Here is a 24,464-nt window from a genome sequence, read left to right on the forward strand (position 1 = left end):
CACTATGAAGACTACAGTTGGAAAACTTATAATAGGATCAAAAAATAATGATAGATTCATTGCCGAATGTAAGGATGGCAGTGGGCGGTGTCTCTTTTGTTGACCCTGTCCCAGTTTATTTAGGAGACATCAAATTCAAAATGAGAGAATATTTACACAAAAACCTGATTCAAATGATCAGGATCATAAGCCAGCTTCTACAGACCATGTTGATTGTTTGATCATTTGCCTTAAGGACTAGGATTGAAAACCCCAGGTATACAGACATTTTTTGAAGTGGAGCAACTAAGCCAAATCACGGCTGACATGATCAAACTCAAAATACAGGTGAGCCGAGATTGGTCATGACCTGAGCCCTGAGCAAATTTGATGTCATTTTCAGTCAATAACAGGTAGCAGAGAGGATAAAAATTGCTGCATACTTCATATTCCCCAGAAACAATGCAGATCTAAATATTTTAGAGTAGTGGAAGGGCATAGCACACATTCTCGTAAAGATTATCTTGACTTGATTTAGAAGTGTATAACCAAATACACAGCAAACTGGATGTATTACCTTTGAGTCGTTTGTCGTATTGTTTGACTCAATCATGAACACAGAAATGCATTGTCCATAATCACAAGGTTTAGAGTTAATAAAAGAAGTAATAACTACTGAAAACTTTCTATATACTGCTAGATTTCAACAACAGTGTTGATCTAAGCTTGATTATCATGTAAAACGTCATTAGAAATGTGAAAACAACAAAATACCTTTTACAATATAACTCCTATGCGATGAGCATACTGTACCCTTGAAGAGTGGCCTCTGCCCTAAAAAGCCGTGCTTCGATTTGTTACTGAGTTGTGTCTTCCTCTTAAACACAAAAAGACTTCCTGTGTAGGCCCCTTCCTTCAAAAAAAAAAAAAAAAAAAAGGCCCGGTCCTGAATGCAGTAAATAAACATCCCCAGCTTCCAGTTAGAATTTGTTGTTCCTACAATAATACTTATAACAAATCACATTTACTGCGTTCATATTGGATGGCATTAAATTATATCAGCGATCCTAATAAAGTGGCCAGTGTACAAACACTGCCGCAGACATCCCAGGATACAGATGTTAAGCTGCAATTGTTTGGACAGGATGTAATGAAAGGTGATAGCTGCACAGGAAGAGGATCTTGCTTTTCGAGTTCCATTATTTAACAGGAAATCCTGCTTTATTTGACGGTTGCTTCCCACCTGTAAGGTTCAAACTGGCTGGGACAATGAGATCATATTTATCATATTTCGAAACATGAGTAATTGCTCAGCTCATCAAAATCTGTGAAATTAAACTATATAAAGAATTCTGCGCAACGCAGCTTACCATGACTTTTGTATTACCTAAATGAATTTTCAGTTGCTTTCTTGGGTGGCTCTCGTTTTTGCGAACAACGCCTTTGCATTTACACTCAGGAAAAGAATTTCTGCATACTGAGAGACTGTAAGAATTGCACAAATGCACTTTTAAATACAGAAATCTGTTTATTAGTTGATATATATATATCTTATACATTTTGATATATTACTTCTAATACCTGGAAGTCAAAAATAATGGTCATAATATATTCATATATATTGATATATAGAAAACTAATCCAATAATCCACGTTTATTTGGACCTTGTTTTCTTGTAAAAAAGAGAAAACCAACTTAAAACATCTTAGTTTCAATCTAGGTGCTTTATCTGAGATAAAATAGAAAATGAAATGACACCTGGACATTGCATTTTATACAACTACAACGTTTTCAGCAGCTATAAGATCATCTTGGTTTAAGACACAGGAAAATATTTTGTCTTTGCTAGAATATCTAGGTTTTTTTTCAACGTTAGCTTTAAAGGTCAGTTGAAACATACGGCTTTAACAAGAACTGTATAGTGATGGTAGGGTGGATTTGACATCTGTAGACTGAACATCAGATTACGCAACTCTGAATTTCATACTTTAAAATAAACAAAGTTGAAGGAAAAGAGACTTTCCATAGTTAAAGATGAGGGGAAAATGAGGGAGGTAAATGATGTGCGTTTCCACCAATGAGCTATATTTGTAAACAGATGGAAAGCTACAGACACACAAGCCTGTTCTCGTGAGAATGTAGCATGATTTTGCACATAGTTATGCTTTGTACTTCTATCACTAATGAACAATGAAGCTAGCATATTTTGGCGGTTACTTGACAAAGTTGGATTTACATTTTCTGTTTGTTCATACCTCATTAAAACTAAACCCAAAGCCCCATCCGGGCTTTAAAATTATTCTTGCCACTTTCAAAGTGGAGGAAAATAAAGCATTTCAAGAGCATGGCATGAAGCACGTGTTGCATTAGGGCTAGCTTTTGTTGATATTTATTTTTTAACGTGTCACTGCAGTTGTTTTGTCAACCACACGGAGGTTGCGCAGGCACAGTGATGTTCATGTGGCAGGAAAATAGTCCATTTTGAACAGCTAGACTTGAGCTCTTTGTACAATTCCCTTCAAAATAGCTAAATAGCACAGCAGAGTCATTCGAATCTCCCAGAATGCATCCAAATTCTCTCATATCACAACTGGCTTTGGAGAGACCTCCATTCTAACTATTTTATCTGCAGCATAGTTTTATAAGCACAACTAATCAGACCATCAGGAAAGTGCTCATTAGAATAATTGAGATGAAAACATGAAGGCAGGTTGTTTTCAGGCGTTGTAGACATGAATGAGACCATGGATTGACAGCGGACCATTTGCTGCCTTGGGCCATGGCAGCACAGAATCTTTGCAGTTATCAAGACCATGGACACAAGAAGGCTCTACCGCTGTGACCCTTTTTCTTTTGAGGAGTCAGGCTGACGACAGTGAGGTCAAGATGAGGCATCAAAGCTGGACATTCATTGAAGAGGGACGAGAGAAAAATGCGTTATTTGAGTGCCAAAGAAAGGAAAGAATCACACAGAATCCACATTTTACCAAACACATTTCAAAAGAGCCATCCGTTTTCTTAACTGCTTGTCCTCACAAGGGTTGCAGGCTTGCTGGTGACTATTCCAGCTGTCTTTGGGCAGTAGGCGGGGTACACCCTGAACTGGTAACCAGACAGTCACAGGGCACATACAGAAGAATGACCACAATCACAAACACACCGAAGGGCAATTTCAAATGTCCAATATGTCTACCATGCATGTTTTGGGGAATGCGGGAGGAAACCGGAGTACCTGGATAAAAATCACATGGGCACGAGGAGAACATCTAAACTCTACACAGGAAAGCTACAGCAGGAATTGAACCCAAGACCACCACGTGTGAAGTGGACATACTAACCTGTCTTCTACCAATTCAAAAAGTAACATTAAAAAAAAAAAATCATGTCTCAAAATCTGTATAAGTAATTGTTAATTACTAATTTTGATCATAGATCACAGGCCCTGCAATCTGACCTCGCAAATCCACCTCGCTCCAGCCTTCCTGTGTGGAGTTGGAGTGTTGGAGTTTTCTCCGAGCCCGTGTGGATTCTCTCCAGGCACTCCGGCTTCTTCCCACTCTCCAAAAACATGCAGGGCAAGTGTGTTGGGACATACTAAATCATTCTTAGGTGTGATTGGGTACGTGCATGTTTTTTTTTTTTTTTTTTTTTATCCTTCTGCACTCTGCGATTGGCTGGCAACCAGTTCAGGTCTTTCTTTTTTTCTCTATTTGAATGCGTCTTACTTTCCAGAGCAACTTATGTGTTTTATTTTTGAAGGGGGCAGGGGACTTAACTCTGGAACAATTTACAGTACAAAATACGGTGGTATATTAATAGATTTATGCCAAATATGCATATTAGTAGTATATATAGGCCATTTATGCCTTCTTGTAAGCTACTCAGAGCAGGCTGCCAATAATACAACAGATAACAGCATAAATGCAAATTCCCTTTGAGGCAATTAATATATAAATAAAAATGTTTTCACAAGGAGAAAAAAAATATCAATACAGTATAATGCATCCCAACACTTTGGTAAACATATAGCAATATCCACTTTTAACATAGGAGTCGCACCTGCATGTTATTTCAGGCAACTCGAGCTACTGTATGAAATACATCACTTGCATGATACTGCACATCATGGGGTTAGGACTCTGATGTTATAGTGTCGTAAAAAGCTTTATAAGCAGCCGCATACCAGGCCACAACCACTACATGATAAGTAGTTTTGCAACAGACTTAGAATTAGGGGTTCACATTTATGTCCAAAATAATAATCATGATTTTGTCAATATTGAAATCATGATTACTCATCATGTTTGGTCAAATATGTCTATTTATTGCACTTTTTTAAACAAGCAGTCCATAAACAAGGCTTCAAGGCTAGATACTCAAACATAAATTAAAATAAATAAAAAAATAATAAATAAAACAAATTCTCCCAAGCTGCAAAAACTTGGCACACAAGGCAACACAGCTAACTTACTTACTGAGTTCTAACTAATGAAAAAAATGGAGCCTAGTTAGAACCAAGCACATAATACAACAACAGGCCTGTAACAACATGTAAAACAGCCTTAAAAGTTTTTTTGTTTTTTTTTGCATGAAAAAACAGTACAAAATTACCACAATCACTCAAAGTGAGGATGGACTTAGCAGTCAAAATGTCATTTTTGGTCATTTCAAACCCAATTTATTCCATTTTTTGCCAATCAAATTCTCCAAAATGGGTACCATTTGACAGCTAGCAACATATATACATTATATATTATCAAGTGAGAAACTCAACACCATTTCACTCTGGTGCTGATGGGAGGCTGCTTAAAGTACCAGAATCACTCGAAGTGAGTATGGACTTAGCAGGCAAAATATAATTTTCGATCATTTCAAACTAAATTTATTCAAATTTTTTGCTAATCAGATTTTTTTAAATTCTCAATTGACAGCTAGCCTTTTTGTCATGCAAATATATGGGAAACATTGCCACATGATGCAAAATTTCATTTTGGCTTATTTCGCCTATCGCAGGAACTTCAATAATGTTAACTTTTGTTGCGCATCGTGTCACGGCAGCCAATCAGCTTTGGGAACGTTCAACGTCACTTCTCAATTAAGGCTGCAGATATAATGCTGTCTCACTGCTGCTGTCGGATTTGCTCCTTTGCTATTTCTTCAACTTAATGAAGTCTGAACCTTGCGTTTGCCCCCTAGTGGTAGGATGACTGAAAGAGTTTGATTTGATATGGACGGTAGCCAGCATATATGGTAATATCGATGAGGATTATCTAGATTAATTGTGGCAGCGATTGTGATCGTGATCGCGATTAGAATTAATAATAATTGATTAATTGCGCAGCCCTACTTTCAATGTTATCTGCTAAAATACCTGTGATGTGGGCTCAAGTATTTGGAGGAGCCCTGGCAGTGTCACAGTATAGCAGATTGCACGACGCCAGGAGACAGAGACAAAAGCACTCTAAAATGATTCCAAGGTTATCATACCAATACAAAGCATGTTCTTGTCACCTTAAATATCCACAGACAATATTTATGAAAATAAAAGAAAAAAACCTTTATAATTGTAAATATAAATTGTAAATTATAATTTGAAAAAACATAAATATCGAGAAAAACAAATGGCAAATATTTTGACAAATATATATATATATATATATATATATATATATATATATATATATTTTTTTTTTTTTTCCTCAGCACTCCTGCTGCTGCGTGTAAGCCCTGCACCAGACAGCAGAGGAACAGCTCACATCAAGCATTGATTAAAGTGCATTTTCTTCTTTGTCAAAGACGAGTATATGATATTTTTATGCAGGATGCAAAGGAAGCAAGATCATGTCTTTGTTCAATGCATACGGTGAGAAGAAAAAATGTGTGAAAGATATCTGTAATTATACATGGTCACGCGTGGGCGCTTTCTTGATATAGGAGGGGCCGTAGGGACCTTTAAGCCTTTGAGGGAGGATATGCCTTATTGTCTTGCAGTCATTAAATATTAACACAGCCATCTAACCCTGCCACCCACAGGGGTCTGATTGATAATGTCGAATATTGCACAAAGGGAAAGAATAGGGTCACCTCAAATTGTCTTCCTCTGCTGTAACTACACCCAGTCAAAACAATTTTGGAGTAAATAAAATTGAATTAATAACACCGGCATAAACTTTGTGAGACCATCTTTTGATAAAAAGAATGAACAAACTAAATAAGGTAACATTATATCTACTTCCAGTTGGCAAAGTCAGTTTTAATGCAAAGTACTGTCATGCCTGTGAGTGCAATCTAAACCGTTTTGAAGCAGGCCGCTGAAGGAACGCTGCATAGTGGCACCTAATTACGGGATTATGGTGCCTTGTGGAAAAGAAAAGACAGTGACCTTCATTTGCCATTCTTCTCCTTTGATTAATGCAAAGGGCATTATATAGAAGGGGAATAAGGAGGGAAATACTTACCTGTCCCATAGCTTGACATTTCTGCAGTTGTTGGTGCAGCAGCCGGCTGATATCAAAGCTGTGACAAAAAAACGAGGAAGAAGACAGTCATAAACCCATTTATTTTTCTTTTGTCACTTCTTCCTTCTTGTTCCCTTTGCGATTTCTTTAACATGGGAGTAACACCTCATTATCCTAATGATTTCGATATGATCTGTGCTTGGCGTGTCATGAAAAACAAAAAGTCTCATAAATCAAACAGATTTTGTTTCACCATTTTTTTTATCAAAGGAACACGCAATGTGTAAAGGGATATACTTTGATGTTTGTTCTAGAAGATGACAAATTTACAGTTATCACAAAATGAAATGTTTTTGAACTAACTGATGTGTCGTATTAGGGAATACTTCCTTTGCTGTTTTGACAAGAACAGATGATACCCGTTCATGTTTGCGCATCTCAGCTCAAACTGGGAAATGATTCAGTTAGTTAGTTCAAAGCAATTAATTCTCTCTATCATTACATCAGACATCATTTATTTTGTCCACAAACTGAAATGCTGAAATGACAGTGAAAAAGGCTTCATGTTGCAGTCTGGGATTCCCACTTAAGACATAGCAGCATTCCAGAGAGCAAATACTGAAGAGTATCCTCAAAAATCAATGAGCTCACGCGCACTCTCTCACACACACACACACACACACACACACACACACACACGCACACACACACACACACACGCACACACACACACACACGCACACAATACAATCTCAGTTTGAAGTTGCAATCAGATATCCTGTTAGTAATAATGTATCCATGTGGAACAGGAAGTCTGGGATGTACTTGGCTGCACTCCATGCAGGAAATGGGCTAAAGGAATTGCAATAAAAAAGAAGTCAATGTGTACAGATAATATAAGATTGGCACATTATTTACTGAGTCCTGGGCAATTCATATTTAAGCATTCGATCTATATTATGTAGACTTATTAAAGTGTGGTTATCCATCTTCACAACAAGCGCATAAGAGTATTCATACATTATTTGGGGTGGGGGGTCAACACTCTGGTAAAGAGGGGGGCGGAATTGTCAACTGATCACTACCCGGTAGTGTGTCCAACCTGGCAGACCCAAACACATAGTGAGGGTCTAATGGGAATGTCTTGCAGAGTCACCTGTCAGAAGGAGTTTTAACTCCCACCTCAGGCAGAATTTCTCTCACATACAGAGAGAGGCGAGAGACATTTGAAACCTCCGATCATATTCATGCTCTTAATATTTCAACGCTCGATAAATTTGCATGAATGCATCTCAATTCATCATGACTCCAGTACCTGCACATTATTGTCGCCATGCATGCCCAAACTTCAGAGACACATAAATTAAAGTCTGCAACAGCGCCATACAAGTGCGACAGCTATCAAACAATCCCTTCTACAGCACACAGGCTAAACATACGATGGCATTGCAAAATACACACTGACAGTGAGGTTTTTTTTCCACTCATACGTTTCTTTTTTACCTTACAAGCTGACCAAAATCAAGTATGTAAGATCCCTCAATGTCTTGTGAGAGTGAAACCTCTTTGAACGCTTAAGCAACTGAAAGCAGCAGCGGTAGCTCAGCCTTCTGTCAATAATAAAGTAAATGGCCATTTTAACCACAGCTTTTTCAAGTCACAATTATATAGCAAATGCAATCAATCGTTCAGCCCTCGTAGTAATACAGAAAGTTGGGAATCTTGTACTGTACTTAATAAGGCTGTTCATTTAATTGCAAGTAACCATTACATTGAATGTCTAATTCCACTCCTGCCTGAATTTTAAACAGTGTAGATTGATTATCTATAGGTGCTGTACTTATTCCTTTGTTATACTATAGTTGCCTACTTTATGCGTTAAGTGGAATTTGTCACCCCAGTATAACTTTTGGCCTCAACTTTACCACTAGTTACAAGCTAAGGTTTTTTTTTTTTTTAATGCCCCTTTGCCGTTGGTTGCCCTTCAGGAAAAAAAAAAGTTCAACTCCAGTCCACAGGTCTGCACCCTGAATGTTTTCCAAGTTTTTCTTTCCAACAAACCTTATTCAAATGATCAGGCCCATTATGAAGCTCCAACAGCTCTTTCTAATGAGCTAGTCATTTGAATCAGGTGTTGTTGCAACAATCGACTTGGAAAACTTGAAGGACACAAGCTGACGCAGACTGGAGTATGACAGTTCAGGGCTAAGAGGGTTACACTCTCGTTCTCTGACCCAAAATGATTTCCTTCCTTTAAGTCGTTAAAGATATTTTCGGCACACTTCTTCGTGGCTCACTAACATTTATAATCAATAAAGATTTATACCACTGTGGTGACCACATAGTTGGTTAAATATTCCTCGAGCTATCTCCAATACTGCTTCCTGCACCTTTCCACCCATCTATTTATTTTGCATGGGCGGAGAAATATGTGCAGCAGAGATATGGAAACTCATTTAAAAAGGTCAGAAACCTGCGGAGAATTACATATGGAGCTGATTGTGCCTGAAAGAGTGATTTTAGGATTCTGCAAGGGGACTTTATTTGTAGGGTTCAACATACTCAACATATCTAATGTACATGGAACGGATGTGGTCTGTATAAGTTTGATGCATACAGCAGAGTTGAACAATGCCTGAACATGGTCTGGCGGATCAATAAAGATATTCTAGCAATGACATCAGAGCACTTACTATGAATGAGTGAAACATATGAATGATGGTGGACAACAGCATTCATCAATGCTCATGTTTAAGTTATAGCTCAGGTGGCGTAACACATGGTAGACAGATAGATTTTGAGCCCTGCAGATACACTATGTACAGTAGATGTCATTGTATTCCGGATTCATTGTACAGATCATTTCATTGAATGGATAATTATTAGTAATTGAGTCTAGATTTAGATTTTGAGCCCTGCAGATACACTATGTACAGTGGATGTCATTGTATTCTGAATTCATTATACAAATCATTTCATTGAATGGATAATTATTAGTACAGTGCTATTATTGTTATAATTATTATCAGTATTAGTGTCGGACGTCCCCCTCTCTCTCTCTGTCGCTTTCTCTCTCTCTCTCTCTCTCTCTCTCTCTCTCTCTCTCTCTCTCTCTCTCTCTCACTCGCATATACACACATGCACACTTTCTCTGTACTGCTCATTTTCCAAATGTGTTCTGAAGATTTTATTGTCCCATAAAACCAAATGTTGACAATAATTCAAAAAGGAATGTTGAGAGCAAATAAAATACTGCTCATCAGCAGAAGAACACCATAGCTTCAGTCAAGCATGGGTGTATAAGTACCATTATTTGGGTTTGCGTGTTGGAAAGCATAATCTACACGACCCTCATTGGCTACACTCTTCGCCGACTCAACCCACCAATCGGTGTTGAATGAGTTTCCTATTGGTAATTGGTTTCAGGAGTATCACCAGATGCATTGATGAAGCAGCAGCAACTGTTTAAAATGGATTTGATTGCCTATAGGGCTGGTTGGCTGTTATGTGTGTAGTCAGTCCCTATATTGAGCTGGCTGTGTAGCCATGGTTGTTGTGTTGTACGTATGTGTGGTAAGTCCCTATACCAGGGGTCACCAACGTGATGCCCGCGGGCATACATTTTCGAAGACAAACACTGTCTTGTCGTTGGACCCTTTCGCTGTGTTAAAATGTTGCTAACCAAGCACAATCGCAGGAGACAAAAACAAATGTTATAACAATTTGTAACGTCTTGTTTTGGTCAGCAAAACTGAGGAGACATTTTAGCATAGTTTTTTTTTTATGTTTGTGAAAACAAAATTAGCCTCTTATCATCAACAATATGGCATTAAAGATTTAATTATTTTGTCACGACCTGCATAATGTTGCGCCTCATGTCACTCATATGATAAGGTGCTTTATAACTTTCATTGATGAAAGCATCTTTGGTGCACCCTCTCACTATGGCAATCAAGCAAAAGATACATTTAACATATTTGCTCATCAAATTAAAATATCCTGATGGGTTTTACTAACTCATGTGGTTCTTATAGTCCTTGGACATGAAAAAAAGGTATACTGGCTAAAACTGACTTTGCTGTCACCACTCATGTCCTAAGATTGAAAACTGCTATCATTTAAGATACCTGTGACACATACTCGGTAGTAACACACTTATAACCCATTTCAACCAAAGACATTTTCTAGTAACTCATGACCTTTATCTACCAACATCTATGGGGCTTTACCAAGGAGATTGAGAATGTGTGTGTGTTTTTTTTTTTTTTTCTCCTGAGTACCCTCGGACAGTTTTAGTGAATCTAGTTACGGGCTGGGTGTCAATGGCAAAATTAGATTTAATGAGATGTGACAGATGTGCCAAGGGAAAGGGTTTCAGTGTCGGTCAGAGCCCAAGTGTATGGATAACATGATTACCCCAGAATAATATGGACCTTAAGCTCCCTCTCAGCATAGTCCTCTAAATTCCCATACCGAAAGATATATGGGATTAACTTGGAAGGCGATGGTGTCTAAGAAGTTACTGTTTAGGATAATCTACCATAATCTAATTATTTGTTGAAGACATTCAAAAACGTTTTTGGACGACATTAAATTCCAATATTTTGATGAAAGTAAATAGAAGTTTTTGACTGAAGGAGTGATGAATGACTGGTGACTGATGTATGACAATCATTTGTCAAACTGAGTAATCAAGTTGTTATTGATGTCTACATCAAGTCAGTAAACAATTGAAGCAGCTCTCCTCAGTGCCGCTCATCTCTCAATCCTCTTTTACCCGTCACCTATCCTCCCTGCTCTTCTCTCAGTTTACAAGATCAATGCAAGGTAATTTCACATGACCACTCTTCTCAGATCTCTGAAAATGTGCCACATAAATTATTCAGGCAGGGTGGACAGGAAAGCCCATGAAGATGGAGGATAGATCAGTGACCTTATGTTTAGCTAGAAGTCAGTCAGTCAGTGTTTTGCCCAATAATGTGAGTCCTACGTATGCCAACATACTATATTTCAACTGCTGAAACAGCTTTATGTACGCATTCGCTTAACAGATGCTTTGCAACACCGCCGTATATGGCCAAATGCTATTGTACGTTTGGAGTAATGCCTGGCTGGTAGGAGAGCTACGCATGCCATGGAGCTTTTTTGTTTATTGAGTGACTATAATGATTGAAATGTCACAATACTCCTATAGCCGAGCATTCTCACTTGCGTGGGAGATTTACTCTGAGATAGCTACTGGAGGTATTTTTGTCAACAGTCTTGGACAAGACTGGCGAGGCTACCAGCCAATCAGATCACCGGCATGCTTAGAAGATACGTGATTGGCTCCTAGCACGACATTGACCAATGAGAGCAGGAGTTGGAATCTAATTCCGCTCAGGACTTGTAGTCCACTGAAGGAGTATGGTGAAGAAGAGAGTTTTGGGAAGAAGTTACAAATGCTATTGTAATAGATTGTGTCCATGGCATGTACGATTACAGTCAAGTTGTCTGCTTGTCATGTCTCTTCGCATCTTTTGTATTTAGTAAAAAAAAAAAAAAAAACTGAGGGCGCAAATGATGAAGCGCAAAGAAGCATGAGAACACTGTAATTAGGAGGGGCCCTCCTCCCAAGGGACCCCCCCCCCCCCCCCCAAATAAATGATGACAAGGCCGCAGTAGTGTTTGTGAGTGTGTGGATCTCCACCGATCAGGCAAGGGTGCTATTAAAATATTATTACAATGATAGTCGATTATTGTTGATTCAATGACATGTTTTCTACATAATTCATAGGGATCTTCCTTTGCAGTTTTCATTCTTATGAATGAAATTATGATGCCATCCACATACACACATCACAAAGTACAGAATTGGTCCACCTGTGCCTCTGTCTAATCGACCTAAATCATGTCTGACATGTATACCACCTTCAAAACGCTTAGAAAGAGCCCAGTCAGACTGCCCTGGTGCAAATAATATTCAGGGAATATATGGTATGGCATGCAGCAAACATTTTTTGGAATGTTATAATATTTGGTAAGTTGGTGAAAAGTTTAAATGATGGGCCTAACTTATAGTTCAACAAAATGGAAATACTTGTCACAGAAAAATAAATGAATATCATCCTGTCATAATAGTGTTTACTTTGTTGCCTCACGAAGAGAGTAAAAGTAGACTGACAAGAAATGAGAGCATGAAGCTCACTGAAGTAGAGCTGGATAATTGGAGCCCTGATAGCAGATCAAGCCTGAAGAATACTGTCTTTGTTTTGCTTCTGCTGTTCTTTTGCTTTTGTATTTTTTTGGAGGCATCAAAGCACACATTTTAAAAGACAACATGTTCTCTTGTAACTTTTTCCCCTTGTTATCATAATATTTCACAATATGTTCTCAGCCTTTTTCAATGTTGTTTTCCCTTTACACGTGGCGGCACTGTGTAAGAGTGGTTCGCATATTCGCCTCACAGTTCAATGTCCCGTGTTCAAGTGTAGATCACTCTGGGCTCCCTGTGTCGAGTTTGCATGTTCTCCCATGGCCACGAGGGTTCTCTCCGGGCACTCTGATTTCTTCCCACATTTCAAAAACATGTAGGTGTATTGAACACCCTAAATTGTTCTTAGGTGTGATTAGATGCATGAATGGTTGTTTGTCTCTGTGTCCCGCGATTGGCTGGAAACCACTTCAGGGTGTCCCCTGCCTGCTACCTGTAGACAGCATGGATAGGCACCCACAAACCAGCAAAGCCTAGTGAGGACAAGAGGTTATAGAAAATGGATGGATGGATGGATGCCCTTTACACAAGTGGAGATTTACCTTAATGACTAAGATCCATAATTTTCTGTGATGTGTGTGATATCAAATATGATCTATTGTGAAAGATGTATTTATCAAGACATGAATCAAGCTAGATACTTAACCTAAGTACTATGTGACATTTTATTTTTTTACAAAGACAATTGTATTATTGTTATTATACAGTAACCACCAACTACCTCACATGTCTATGATGTTAGTTGTCTCTGCAGCCATTAAATATTTGAGCAGACATTTGCAGATAAACTATTGGCTTTTTTTCTTTTTTTCAATTTTAATATCCAAGCAACCGACAACTCGATGCTAATGAATAAAACATGACACGCGGCATGCCATGGTGAAGGTGAAGACTTTATATTCCTACTGCATTATTTTACTATTCATGCTAGTTTCAAATGTACTAGTCTACAGAAAAATCAAATGAGATTTCACAAATGCAAGGACGACTCCATCACACAGAACCTTAAATTAATCTTCAAGGTTAAACGTGTCAGCTAGGATTCAAATTTACAGAAAACAAATCCAGTGAAGTTAGGACATTAGGTAAAATGTAAATCGAGATAAAATACAATGACTGCAAATCCTTTCAACCCTACAACACAAGGCAAATGTTTAGACACAGTTTCTCTTTCAACTACTTAAAGAAATAAAGGCCACTCATTTTTCTGCATTTAGCTGATTGGTTCCATAATATGAATTTGAACAGTTGTCCATAGTATAAATGTTAACAGGGCAACACAAATGATGGTCCCAGCCCCATTGATAAAGCAAGAAAATCCACTAATTCATCCAGATTGGAAAATATTAACTTATTTTTTAAACCAGCCGAATTCCACAGTTTCACCTCCTTCACTCATCAGATGATCATCTAATACCTCAAGACTGGCAACTCTCAGAGAGGCACTCAACTTTGTCTCAACTATAGGTGACTCTCGCACAAATACAGTTACTGCTGGTGAATTGGTGACAGACAGTTTTCCTCCGGCCCAGTCGTGCCCTGCTAAATGACAGCTATGTCTAAGTTTCCACTTAATTACCTGGCCTTGCAAGCAAATTTCCTTTCAGCTCACTGAGCCATTCCCCAGAGGCACTGTCTAAAAAGGACAAAGAACCTTCTCCACTCCAGTGAATTTGCGTGTCTACCGGATGACTGAGGTTACTGTGGAACAGTTGTCACATACCTCAGGGGTTTGTGCTGGAGTGATGCTAGTACACGAAAGCAGCCTGCTTGCTAACTCACACAGCTCCTACATAAAGGCAGAATATTTGGAGGCCACCATCCATTTCTGATGAGTTCATGAATTATGAATGGATTGTTTCGTTTCAATTTTATTCTAAACACCCATCAAATCTTTGCTACCCAATGGGATACTTAGACACTGCTGCACACATTCAAGTCCCTAATCTTGTGATCACGCACAATTCTGGTGCAGATGTGCTTGGAAAGGGGCCAGGGGGAGATTTTTTCAGACCGGCGTGTCTTAGCCTCTGTTTAACTCTACCTGTGCCATTTGGGCGTCAACACAGCCAGCTCCAATCGTGCAGTCAACGTGGACACTCTACAACATTTTAAACGTGGCACACCTGAATCACATTGACAGTCAGACATAAGGTGGACGGACACGGGGAAAGCATGCACACACTGAAACTGCAAGGAGACCTCCATGAGAAGATGTTGTTAAATTGGCCTGGAAGGACATCAAACCTATTTGTTAATGAGTCCTCCCAGAGAACCGCTGCCCAATGTAGGAAGCGGATCATTGGTGTTAGAAGGCCTAGTGCAATCTGGTGATGCTGGTGGATAAAGACCACCACCTCGACCTCTTCCCTCAGGCCCCTTGAGGATCTTGCCACTTCCACAATCCCCATAGATATACGTTAAAATAACACAGAAATAGGCCAACATCTTGTAAAAAAAATAAATAAATAAAAATACAGATAAAAACTTTCAATTACGGGATTTGTTTTTATTTTTTAAGAGAAAATACATGTAGTGTATTTACTGTTAATTCTAGATGATGTCTGAAAAAACATAAATGTCCCACTATCAACCATGATTATTGTTATTTCACTTTGCAGTTTTTCCAAGGACATTTAACATTTTGATCTCAGTTGCCACTTCTGCTATTTGGAATTAGTATTTATCACACAGCCGAGAAGTGATGTGACACAGGCTGTACCATCCAGAAAGCACATTCAGGAGACAAAGTTAGCTGCATCTTGATTTAAAATGACAATGATCTGCATCTGAAGTAGTTAACAAAATGCCTAATCCAGCACTCTTTGGCTAATGGCTGCTTTAATGGCTTGCGGACAAGGTTGTTGGGGATAATTAATCTCAGGTGTGATTACAAATTCAAATGCCAAGATAGCAGTTAAAAGTAACATTTAGATAGACACCCACCTTGAGAAGCTAAGCTCTCTTTTTACCGCATGCAAAGGGAGTGAAATGAAAAGTGAAATGACCTGCAGCAGACTGCAGCAATGAAGGTATATGTAATAAAAGCACAACTTTATGTGCTTCAACAAGCCGATATATACCAATGTTCCCTAGTCATCAGTCCGCGGCCCTGTACCGGTCTAAGGGCCATTTGTTATTAGACAGCACAGAGAGACAAAATCATGATTTATTTATTTTGCCATTGCATTCTTGTCAACGCCCAACCCCATTGGTTAGCTTACAAAGGACAATTGTACATGTATGCATGTCATATACTGTATATATGCATGTATACAATGGAGATAGGGCGGTTGTATTATATGATCTAGAGGCGTCATATTATGATGAACTTCTGTGGGCATATTTACTCAATCGGATGCTGCAAAATGAGTGTGGCAGCAGTCAGTCAGGGTTGAACTTTTCCGTCTCTACTTGATAGGCAAGTTGATGCAAAGAGAAGTGATAGGAATCTAGTAAACGAAGACATAACCTGCCGCTAAACGCTCCCCTGATGGTCATTCATGACTGGCATTAACTTCCAAATATCAAGCTAATTTGACAGAAGAAGTTCCCTAAAAAGAAACATGAAGTAAATGGGGCACCTCATTGTGCAATCTACAAGTCCACAAAAATGTGAATGCAACAATTCTGTTTAACCATTTGATCAAGTGATGATGTGCAAAGCGTGACAATGAGCGGAGTTTTCTGCCAATCCAGCATTAGCAGTTGAGCCACTACAAACTAGCCTTCTAGCCGTGACTGGACCAATGCAGCAGAAAATGGTGTCACGCTTTGGCCATTTACATTTCAAAGTATTTATGATGTTGAAGAGCTTTTAGATCATAACTTGAAAATATAATTTTTACCTTCTGAGATGTATTTATTACTCCTGAGGAATATTAAGGTTTTGCTATTACCTATGGTTTTATATTCTAAAAATAAGTCAAATATGTTTTAATATTTTTCTCTCTTCATCACATTTTCCACTCAGTTTTAAAAATTAACTTAATGAGACTAAAATGAAAAAATACTCTTAATATTATTTGTCAGTATAGATCCTTTGAAACTTGGAATCTAAAAGCCATGTTAAGTCGTGATATGTATGAAGTTTTTTACTTCCCCCCAGAACCAGCAGTCTACGGTGGCGAAGAGTGACTGGTCCACAAAATGTACATACATACTGTACTTTTGTGAACCGGTCCATGACACAAAAAATGTTGGGTGCCACTAATCTCGACAATAATATGCAATTGTTAGAAATTCACAGCATCATGAACGACAAGGCTGACATAATAATGTCCAGATGACGCTTTTTGCTAATAATACTAATCCATTAGAACTGCAGCAGCCAAATTAAAATCCTTAAATCTTTTCAGATGAGCAGCTGTGACAAACATTTGGCTTTCTTCATGAGTCGCTAAGGATGTGACACTCCACAATTTATCAGGGAGGCTTTCCATCTAACAAGTGGAGAGGAAGTGGACAGAGTGAAATGGGAAGAAGTAAAAAAAAAAAAAAGTGAAGGCGGAAAGATACATGAGGGTGTGTGTGTGTGTGTGTGTGTGTGTGGAGAGGGGGGGGGGGGCAGTAATCCACTCAAATACATATTCAATCCTCTTTCCCTGGCTCAGCCTGCCAATCAGTACATCCTCCAGCATCCCCCAGAAAGAGTGCTTTGTAATCATTTTTCCCTATCACTCTCTCTCTCAATCTAACAGCTGTTTTTAAGACCGTGAACCAATTACTGTATAATGGAAGACAGACAGTGAATGAACAGGAGGAAATTATTGGGGCGTCTTGGCACAGTGAAGTGTGGTCGACTCCCAGTCAAAAGGTTCAGGGTTTGATCCCCAACCAATGTGACCATGTGGAAGTGCCCTTAAGCAGGACAATGAAGCCTTAGTTTCTCCTGACTGCGTCATCATTAGGTAAACAGGAAGTCAGTGTAAAGCACATTGAGTACCTAAGGTAAAAAAGTGCTACATTTAAATAGGAAAGACAATCGGAAAATGTTCAGCCTCTAAAAGGTTCAAATGAAACACAGACCAAAACCAATTATGTAATTTCAAAGCATACAGTATTTAACAAATAAAAACATCGATGCATCGTTAATCAGCAATTGAATGTCAATCATTTTTTAATGTGTTGGTGTTAGTACAGCGGCGATTTGACAACAATAAATGAGTCATGGGGATTAGAGTTTGAAATGCCCAACTATGCTTGAATGCATACAGCATAGTTAGAGGTTCGCGCTAACGCCAGAGACTTGTGCTGACGTTTTCCTGACAGCCTGCCAAATGATGAAAACATTTAAAAAATGACGGACTAAGCCAGACGGAATGGCATATTTCGTCCGTCATTTAATCGTCACCAGCTGTCACCATCGTGGTTTATCACCTCATCGAGTTAAATATTGAAAATTTCTGAGAATGTTTTAAACTGCCATAGACTCTTCACGCTAAGCTTGCATGTATCATTTGGAAAGAGAGCAAACAGCTGTAGATAGTGCTCCATAAAGCAAACTTAAATGATCAGTTAAGTTTCAAGTAATTCCACAGGCAAGTTATGTTTGTTAATTTGGTCCAATTTACAAATGGGCAAAAAACACATTCGTGCATCCCATGAGCACAAAAGGCAGCAGTTCCACTTTCTTTCCCACAAATGGTTCTTTTTTGCTGCGCTGATCATCTCAACAGATTTAAGTTAATATGCGTAACCTGTGATTGCTGAAGCAGAAAACATGATTAATCGCTTGCCTTGTGAGAGACCCTCTTCAGTATAAACATGTTAAAAGATTTAACTTTTAGTAAGGAATAATAATTTAGATTGTTACATTTTATACTTTTGGATTGAAGTGTGCTATTTAGGTTCCATCACGCATTTCTTGATTGTGTTGTGCACAGTTTTATTGTCCTTTGAAGCATTTCAGAACCTGCACTTGTTTTATTATATGTACTTCTTTAGTAATTTTCAAATCCTCACAATTAATAGTGTCTCCTGTGTTTGGATAAGCGAATAGGATAATCCTCCTTGTTTACCAAGCAAAAGTAGGGCTTTTAGTGGTTCCATTATTTGGCTGAAAATAAATAAATAAGTACACAAATAAATAAACAAATAAATAAACAAATAAATAATATGTGTGATAAGCCTCACAGAAGATGCAACAGCAGATCAGAGGTCAGAGTGTTGTTTTTGTCCGGAATTTAAAAGGCTTAACTTGTGCACTGTTGAGTGCCACAAGAACACGAGACTTTCATTTGTCAACAACAACAACACAGCTTCAGAGACAGCCATCGCGCAAACACAAGCAGGCACGTACACACAAGTTCATAAAAATTGAAATAATACTGTGCAAAGAGCTTACGGGATAATCCCAGAAAGTGGAATGTACTACAACGTCATAGGAATTTAATTCCTTCTTCCTCCAAAAAAAGAACATGCAAGGATGGGTCAGGGGATGACACACATAGGCATGGATACGATAACATTCAACATAATGATAACAAAATTGTTTTACTTTCCCTTGAGCTCTAACTCACCTAAAAAAAAAAAAAAAAAAACTTAGCGATAATGAACATCTGAGATAGTTCAATCCGCAATCATTGACAGTGTGTGTGTGTGTGTGTTTTTTTTAAGTCTGTGTAGTTATGTTATGAGCTAAGTGAAAATATCATCGTGTGCTGTTGTGTCTTTGTCAGGCCAGTGGTGACAGGGCAGTTCCATAGGGGTCATGCTCTTAGTAGATAAGCCACCATAGCCATAATACAATATGACTTTATCACAACTCATCCACTGTAATGACTAACTCATGCTAGCAGGCTTAATGAAGTCCATATGGACCTGGATAAACACTATTTGCCGCACATGTTTCTGCACTAGATTCACCACTGCTGGCCAGTTTTTGAAGCACCCGACCTGAAAGCCAGTGAGTGCACTGTGAGCTTAACGCTTCCTATTAAGAAGTAACATGGCAACGCCCTTTGCAAACATGAATGAGATAGAGTGAGTGTGCACTTCTGCCACAACCAAAAGACGAAACAGAAAGATGACCCAAATAAAAAGTTGTGTGTATCTTTACTATAATCCTCTGCAATCCAAATAGATTGCAAAATGAAAAGGGGAGAAATGCTTACAACTGTATTAGACAATCATCGCTGAAACAAAATAGTTCAAAATGGAGAGAGAGCAATCTAAGGTTTTAATGTTATAACATCAGGGCACTCAGATAATAGTAAGATAATGGTAACAATGTAAACAGCGGATGATTGAAAATACAGATTTATAAATCAAATGGGTCCTGTCCCTCAAAGAACTACATTTGCCACTGTGGACATTCATACATACCCTATATTTTTTATAAGCGCAATAGGAAAGAAGAATGGTGAAGGGAAAGAGATAACTGCACATCAGTAACGTTTATAAGAGTGTCTATGTTCGGCATACATCATGAAATAAGACATTGTGTTGTTGTGTTGACATTGTGGACGTTTTTTGTTTATTTGTTTTTTGCAAAGACAAGCACACAATTCACCTTGAGACAACCTTTAGTGTCTGCTAGCTCTGTGCCACTCAGCACTTTTTTTTCCCCCGACACCACAAATGATTACCAGTCACTGTGGGATATTTTGCCAGCAACCAACTTGGTAGGTTATTTTTAATATTGATCCTAAAATCGCATGCCCTAAAATGGCACCATGGAGAGAGAACACTGCATGTTTCTGGTTTAAGTGCTTCTAACATTAAGCCTTACTAACAAACTGTTATGAACAATTCTGTTCCTAAGTCCCAACACTTACAGTAGAGTATGCACCAAACTTCCTGTGTCACTCTGTTTATTCATATGTTCATTTACAGAAATGTGGAACTGCCAATGTGGAGAACACATTTTTAACTGGCATTTTTTTTTCTTTTATAGATTTGCAAGTCATTTGCCACATATTTAAATGCTTGAATATATTTGCAATTATGTTTTAACATATTTGCACATTTGTTTAAATGTATTTGCACCTAGATTTAAACCAATACAAGAATGTTTAAAGTTACTTTTTAGGCAAACTGCTAAAAACCTAGCATTTCCCCCTATTTTATGGGAAAAATGCAAAATGTTTGAACATTTTTATATGTGCTTAATATACATTCAAACACACTTGCAAATATGATTAAGCATACTTAAATACGTTCAAACATAGTTGCAAATACATTCAAACGTACTTGTAGGCTAAATGGTAAAACATTTCCCCTTTAACATTAACATTCCCCATTAACATTTCCCCTTATTTTTTTGGAAAAAAGGCTAGGTTTTTAGCACTTAGCCTGCAAGTGCATTTCATCAAATTTGCATGAATGTTTATACATAATTGCAAATACATTTGAACACTCTTAGAAATATGTTTTACATTTATTTCAATACATCATACTGGCAAATGGGTTTGAGCGCACTTGCAAATACTTTTGAATGCATTTGCCACTTAAGGTTTACTCCACATTGACAGTTCCATGCTTGGTATTCATTACTAAACTAACTTTGCGAATTTCACTTGTATTTTTATTAAAAATAATTCCGAAGAACAAGTTGTGTGCCTGAGAATATGTATAACATATGTGTCAAAATTGAATCAGTCAACATTCATATTTTTTTTAAATCACCCGGGTTGTTCATTTTCTTGAACTGCATCTAGCATTTCTTAAGGAATAAGTGATGATACTGCAGTTATGAGGTTCTAAAGTAAATTGACAATATTTCATTACATTCAAAGGATGCACTGACATGCATAAAAACGTACCATTCATGCCGTTATAGATGCTCCGATGATGTGGTGACAACTCGTCCCCTGCCGACCTCCTCTGCGCATCTCGAATTGGGCTGCCAAACTTCCCATGGTCAGGACTCAAAGTGTACTGGTGCCTGTGAGTCTCAGGACTGCCCCCTTGGACGAGACAACTTTTGTCAACATGCTCACTGGTCCCTAAATGTGCATGGCGAAGCTCAGGGCTCTCACAACTACTACTGCTAATGCTGCTCCTGTGGTGCCTCTGATACAGGTCACCGCTGCCGCCCTGGCCCAGGTAGTGCTGCCTCTGGCCTAAAAGCAGGTCAGAGCTGTAGTGCTTTGGGTGCTGCTCTGGACTACTGCGTCCCACGTTCCTCCCATATTTCTCTGGGCTCAAGCCTCGCATGACCCGGCTGTGGTCAGGCACTGAAATGGAGCCGCAACGCGGTCGGCAGAGTTGGGGCAAAGTATATGGGTACTCCAGACTCGTACTCCGGTTACGCCCGGCTGGGTGTTCCGGGCTGGAGACCTCCCTGTCGGCTAGTCCTCCTCCTATGGCACTGATGCTGCTACATCTAGGTTTATGCGCCAGCTCGGGACTCCCTTTTTCCCCGGGATTTCCCAGACCGCCCACTCCAACAGCCAGGTGTGTTTGCTTATGCTGATGGTGATCTGAGCTGTCAGCACTCCCTGCACTGGAGGTGCTGCTCCCATCCCCAACATCCCTCATTAGGAGCCCTTGCCCAGGTACCAGCAGCAAGCTGTTCTGGCTATCTATGGAGTTTCGGGAGCCCACGCCCATTCCAACGTTCCCACCAGTACCTCCACTTCCACCTACTATTGCTTTGTCCTCATCCAGAAGGAGACAGAGCTCCTTGAGTTCCAGATTCTCACGGATGACCTCCTCCTGCCGAAGCTCTAATTCCTTGAGTTTTTGGAGATAGAGGGTCACCTCTTTGCGCATAATACTTGAGCTGTAACGGCCCAGACGTTGCCACTCCCTGGACACACGCTTTCCTTTTTGGCGGTCGTCATCCAGGAAGCAGCACAAGTCTCGCAGTTCACGGTTGTCTTCCTGCAGCTTCTGATTGATGTCCTGACAGGGAGAAAGAGAAACATGAGCGGGAGACAGATTCATTGGCGTGACCTTTCAGCCCAAGGACTGGCAACATTGTTAATGCTAATCAGAGCCAGAAGACATAATAAATGTGTTAGGGTTAGTGTTACAGTGATTTCCAATTTAATTCCACTGCATTGATGTTTGTCATGCAGTGGTTAATATATCAATCATATTGAAACAAATCCTTAGTTCGTTGTCTTCCCCAACAATGAACTCACTCACTGTGTAACATTCATTATCAAGTACTGTATATCAGAAAGGTCTGCAGGAGGCTCTACCTGAGGGAAAACTATAGGATGGAGTGAATTGTCACCCTTACATTTCACCTTCTCACCTCTGGCAGAGATTCCCCTCTATTGCTCTTTGTGCTACAATTTAAATCTCCTCAATCTGTCCTCGCCTACTCTGGCTCACTTGCTTTGCTACAGCCTCCAGTCCTTTACATTGTAATTGGGTAGCATGGATGGTTGGGGAGGTGACAAGGTCTCCTAGAAAAGCAAATGATTTTCATGTGATGCTACACCAGGCTGGCTTCTTGCTGTAACTGTTAACATTGTTAACTTTGTGCCACTTTTGTCAGAGTAGAAGCGCAAGTTGCGCAGTATTTTTATAAGTTTTTCAAAAAAAATACAAAAGAAACAAATTGTGTCACTCTAGACAACATATCTTATCAATTAAATAGAATACATTGCCATTTTCTCCACTTCTTATTTTCACGAGTTGAGGGTGAACTAAAGACTCACCACTTGCACACCTCAGGACAATTTACAGTTTCCTATAATATGCATGCTCTCGGAATGCAGCAGGAAGTTGGAGAAGCCTTTGGCAGCCCACCCAAGCAGGAAGAACCTAAACTCCACACGGGAAGGGCAGAGACCAAATTCTGAACTGTGAGGCAGATGTAATGCCTACTTGATTGTATAACCCCCAATAAAGCATATGGGATAATACTTTACTGACAAGATGAGTAAGACCAAATAAAGGTATAATGTGCACTTGTAGTATTTGTATGCTACATATAATTTGTATGTGCAGGCCCACACAATGGCACATTGAACTTCAAGATAACCTCGAGTCTGACACCATGTTTGCTGCTCATCACGCCCACTGCCTTGGCGTGCACTCAGGTGTGCTCCAATGCTACAGCCACATGATCTCATCCCTCACGAAATGCTCGCCCCCTCACCTTCAGCCCCCTGATCTCGTTCAAGTGCAACTGTAAGCTGCGATTGACCTCCCGGATGAGATTTCCGTGGTCCAGAATCACGCTCATCTTGTCGGCCTCGGAGCGTCTCAGACGCCTCACCAGGTCCTCTTTGGTCCACTTAAGCAGGTCCTCATCGGACAAGCCGGAGACGTCGTCCGCCGGACTGTCGGTCTTGGCTATGGACAGCTGCACCTGAGGCTGGGGCGGTGGACTCGCTTTCTCCATTGGCACAGCACCTCCGGTACCGACAAAAGGCGGAAAATACTCAGAGGCTTGCTGGTCGTCTCTGCTCGCATCCGTTCTTCGATTGACTCGCTGTTAAAGGTTATCGTCTAAACATCCGTGGCATAGTTTTCCGCCGCCGCCTTTGCTCTCGACGGGTCTGCTGCTCACCGCACTCTGCGGGCGCAACAGCTGACGATGCCGGCTGGGTACTGGGACTGCAACATCCCAACGGTGGGTTTTGCGCTAGCGGAAGCCCCCTTTTTTTCTTCTTTTGATGTTGCCCCTCCAACTACAGTTCTCGAGAACGTGAGAAATAGTCAGTGAGCCTACAGCGTCACGCTTGCTCACACAATGAAAGCGGGAATCCGTGATCAACGTCGTCTGTGTAACACTCTCTCCTCTCCTCTCTCTTTCTCGGTCTCTCTCTCTCTCTCTCTCACACATTCCCTCTCCTGAAAATTGAACAGT

General features: G+C 39.6%; 1 protein-coding gene across 1 annotated transcript; it reads right to left on the reverse strand.

Annotated features, from left to right (window-relative positions):
* Nucleotides 1-1,484: 1,484 nt before the first annotated feature.
* ccdc85al (coiled-coil domain containing 85A, like) lies at nucleotides 1,485-24,384 on the reverse strand. Its single transcript, XM_088418982.1, has 4 exons — nucleotides 23,751-24,384; nucleotides 21,457-22,540; nucleotides 6,439-6,496; nucleotides 1,485-2,880 (listed from the first exon to the last, which is right to left on the reverse strand). The coding sequence occupies exons 1-4, from the start codon at nucleotides 23,994-23,996 to the stop codon at nucleotides 2,862-2,864; spliced, it is 1,407 nt and encodes a 468-aa protein (XP_088275108.1). The 5' UTR covers nucleotides 23,997-24,384; the 3' UTR covers nucleotides 1,485-2,861.
* Between the last annotated feature and the right edge of the window lie 80 nt (nucleotides 24,385-24,464).

The sequence above is a fragment of the Hippichthys cyanospilos genome, chromosome 7 (assembly GCF_059441005.1).
Source record: "Hippichthys cyanospilos isolate Australia breed blue-spotted pipefish chromosome 7, RoL_Hcya_1.0, whole genome shotgun sequence".
NCBI classification, from domain to species: domain Eukaryota; kingdom Metazoa; phylum Chordata; class Actinopteri; order Syngnathiformes; family Syngnathidae; genus Hippichthys; species Hippichthys cyanospilos.